Genomic DNA, 2973 nt, shown 5'->3' on the forward strand with positions numbered 1-2973 from the left:
TTTTCAAATTTTTGCTCTATGATCCACTAAGTAAGGGGGAGTTTTTTTGTCAATTGAGAAAGGGGGAGCTTATATTGCAATCATCAAATCTCATTTCAAACCATTGTTTTGTCATCATCAAAAAGGGGGAGAATGTTATTCTTGATTTTGATGATCACAAAGTACTTTGAAATGTTTATCTAACTCTCTTCAAATATAAGTATTTTTTGCCTATCAAAGAATCAGGTACGAATATGTCAAGAAATGAAAATCAACCAAAAGAAGAAGCAAAAACAGGACACTCATGTCGGACGTCCGAAGGAATCTGTTGGACGTCCGAAAGGATGAAAAACATCAAGAAGGAAACTCTGTCGGACGCTCGTAAGGAAGCATCGGACGTTCAATCTCATCGCACATCAATCTCATCGGACGTCCTAAAAATTCCACAAAGCTTTGATAACTCTCTGGACGACGTTCGGACACAGAAGCGCGGACGATAAAATCCCATCGGACGTCCGACCAACAACTTGACTGATTTTCGGACGATGGGATCGGACGATGACTAAGCTGTCGGACGTCCGACAGTCCCAACGGCTAGCTGACTCTTCATCTGCCTTCTATCCGTTGGAAGCATTAATGAAGCCCATTTTTTGTTCCCTTTAAATACAAACTATTCTGAATCAGACAAGGACTTTTGCACACTTTGTTTACAAGATCTCAAGAGATATTTTAACTTGAAAAATAGTCTCCAAGACAAGATTTGTTCCCCAAGTGGTGTGAATTTCTTGTGAGCATTTCTCTTGTGGTTGAAAGTTTTATTAGTGTAGCTTTGTTGAGGGTTATCTGAGTGATTGTAAAACTTCTTAGCTTGACTAAGTGAGGCTTAGGGCAAGGAGGAAGTGCTCCCTCCATTGTACATCTAGTTGATCATCCTTCATCAAAGAGAAGTTGCTCAACCTAGTGATTGGTCTTCAAGTTTGAGGAAAGCTTGGTAGACAATCGGTTTGATATTCTATCTTATTCTTTTTGTTTAATAAAATTCTCATTGCTTATCTATACTTGTTTTTCTAATCAACATTGCTCTCTTCTTCTAATCTACTTGGTTGATCATTACTAGAAAAGAAGGTAAATTTTTATTAAAGAAAAATTGCATAAATTTGATTAAGATTTTAATCAACCTAATTCACCCCCCCTCTTAGGTTGTCTTTGGGCCTTACAGTGTACACTTAGCGTAAATAAAGGAGCAATAAAAAAATGTGGAAAGGATTCATGCGTAACAACCAAGTGGAACAGTTGATCGTCATTTTTCACTATGTTGACAGTAAAGGAGAATTTCTGGCAAACCCAAATTTTATTCGACACATTGAATAAGCCTAGGTGAAAATCAAACCTCTTAACAAAGCTGGCAAGAGCTGAAAAATCTAACATAGGCTCGAGAATTACCAAGAAGGAGACGGAGTTGGAGCGGAGCATCATTTTGAGTCGACGGGAGGTAGCAGGGTTGGCGACACCCCGTGCTTGCCAAATAAGCGCCTTAATCATTAAAAGAGGAGGGCTGCTGAGCTTGAGAAGCTTTGACAGCTTGTCAAGTAAGAATTGTCCGTGGTTGTCGCAGATAGCGTTTGGACCCCGTCCACGCTGTGGGACGAGGTTGTATGGAGGAACACTGAGCCAACGGGCCAGCCGGGGGGGGGAGCGGCTCCAAGTTTTGTATCTAACTGAGCTTTGAAGATGCGCAAGTCCTCAAGTTGAATGGCTGTGGTTACGAGCTCGTCAGTGTCGGAGACCCAATCAAAACTTGACCATGGCTGCATTTGTAAGTGCTTCTTAGAGGACTTGTTGCGCCAACCGAACCGACAGTCGTCATAAAAGGAGGGAGTGAAGAGCTTCACCTTGTACGGTCCTGGAGCTGCTGCCATGCCGTCGTGGGAGCTGGTGTTCAACAGCCGCTGTTTGAGCGGCAGGTCAGAATTAGGGAGGTGATGAGAGCAGGTGGCCTGGGCACTCTCTGGTTGGACGCGGGGAGCCGCTACCGCCATAGTGATGGTCTGCTGAGGGTGGTCAGCCAAGGGGCTGGAGGGTAGAAGATGGTTCTGACCTGGAAGGGGGGTTCTCCTTGGCAGCACTGGTTGCTATCTTGAGGCCCACTCCAGCGTTAACAGTTGCAGCGTTTCTGGGAGGTAAGTTCAGCTTCTGTCCCGTGGCCGCCAAGCTCCGACAAGAGGTGGAGAGATGGCCAAGCTTACGGCACACCGACCAATACCCCGACAGGCTTTCATATTCCACTGCTTGCCAAAATCCAGACGCGCCATTCCCAATCCAGATCTTGTCCGGCAAAACCTGCTGCAGGTTCCCTTCGACGCAGAATCGCGCCATGCTGGGGCGATTAAGGGAGGCTGTTAAGGCATCAATTTCTAGTGGCTCACCTAGTAGCCGTGCAATGGAAAAAAGGGGGCCTTTGTTGAAGAGGTGCACTGGAAGCTGCGGCAAGGAAGCCCATATTGGGGCAAGAGGCGATTCGGAATCGACTGAGAAGGACGGAGTCCACTTAAAGATACGCAGGACAAACCCTTGGAGAGACCACACACCCTTCAACCAGCAGCATAGGTAGTCTTCCTCTTGGTTGAAACGAACGAGGACATGCCGATGGTCGATCAATCCAAGCGAGAAAGCTCCCTTGAAACCCAGCGCCTGGAAACTTTTGAGCAAAGTCTCCATGTTTGGCCTGCCCTTGGAGAATTTGCCAACCAGTGAGAAACGGAAGGGCTGGGAGAGGGCGGTGATATCCTCCTCAGAGAAGAAGACTGTTGGCTTCCCTTTGTAGGCAGAGGGCTCACGGACTATCCATGGCTATTGAGGCGTGAGGTTGAAGGTTCTCGAGAGATCTGGTGCGGCAGTCCTTGGTTGCTGGGAGACGATGTCTACGAACAACTTGTTGCAAGGGGAAGCTGGCCCCTCAGCAGGCGGCTGATAGGCTACCGCCGCGACGGCCAT

At 46.8% G+C, this 2973-nt stretch overlaps 1 protein-coding gene across 1 annotated transcript; it reads right to left on the reverse strand.

The window, feature by feature from the left end:
- Window positions 1–2040: 2040 nt before the first annotated feature.
- On the reverse strand, window positions 2041–2697 carry LOC113751917. Its single transcript, XM_027296062.1, has one exon. It carries the CDS (start codon window positions 2695–2697, stop codon window positions 2041–2043), a length of 657 nt encoding a protein of 218 aa, XP_027151863.1.
- Window positions 2698–2973: the final 276 nt, after the last annotated feature.

Source organism: Coffea eugenioides, chromosome 11 (assembly GCF_003713205.1).
Source record: "Coffea eugenioides isolate CCC68of chromosome 11, Ceug_1.0, whole genome shotgun sequence".
Taxonomy (NCBI): Eukaryota; Viridiplantae; Streptophyta; class Magnoliopsida; order Gentianales; family Rubiaceae; genus Coffea; species Coffea eugenioides.

What these genes read in the sequence shown, in the direction of transcription:
- LOC113751917 (XM_027296062.1), bottom strand. Translation starts at nt 2,697, where the DNA reads ATGGAGACTTTGCTCAAAAGTTTCCAGGCGCTGGGTTTCAAGGGAGCT.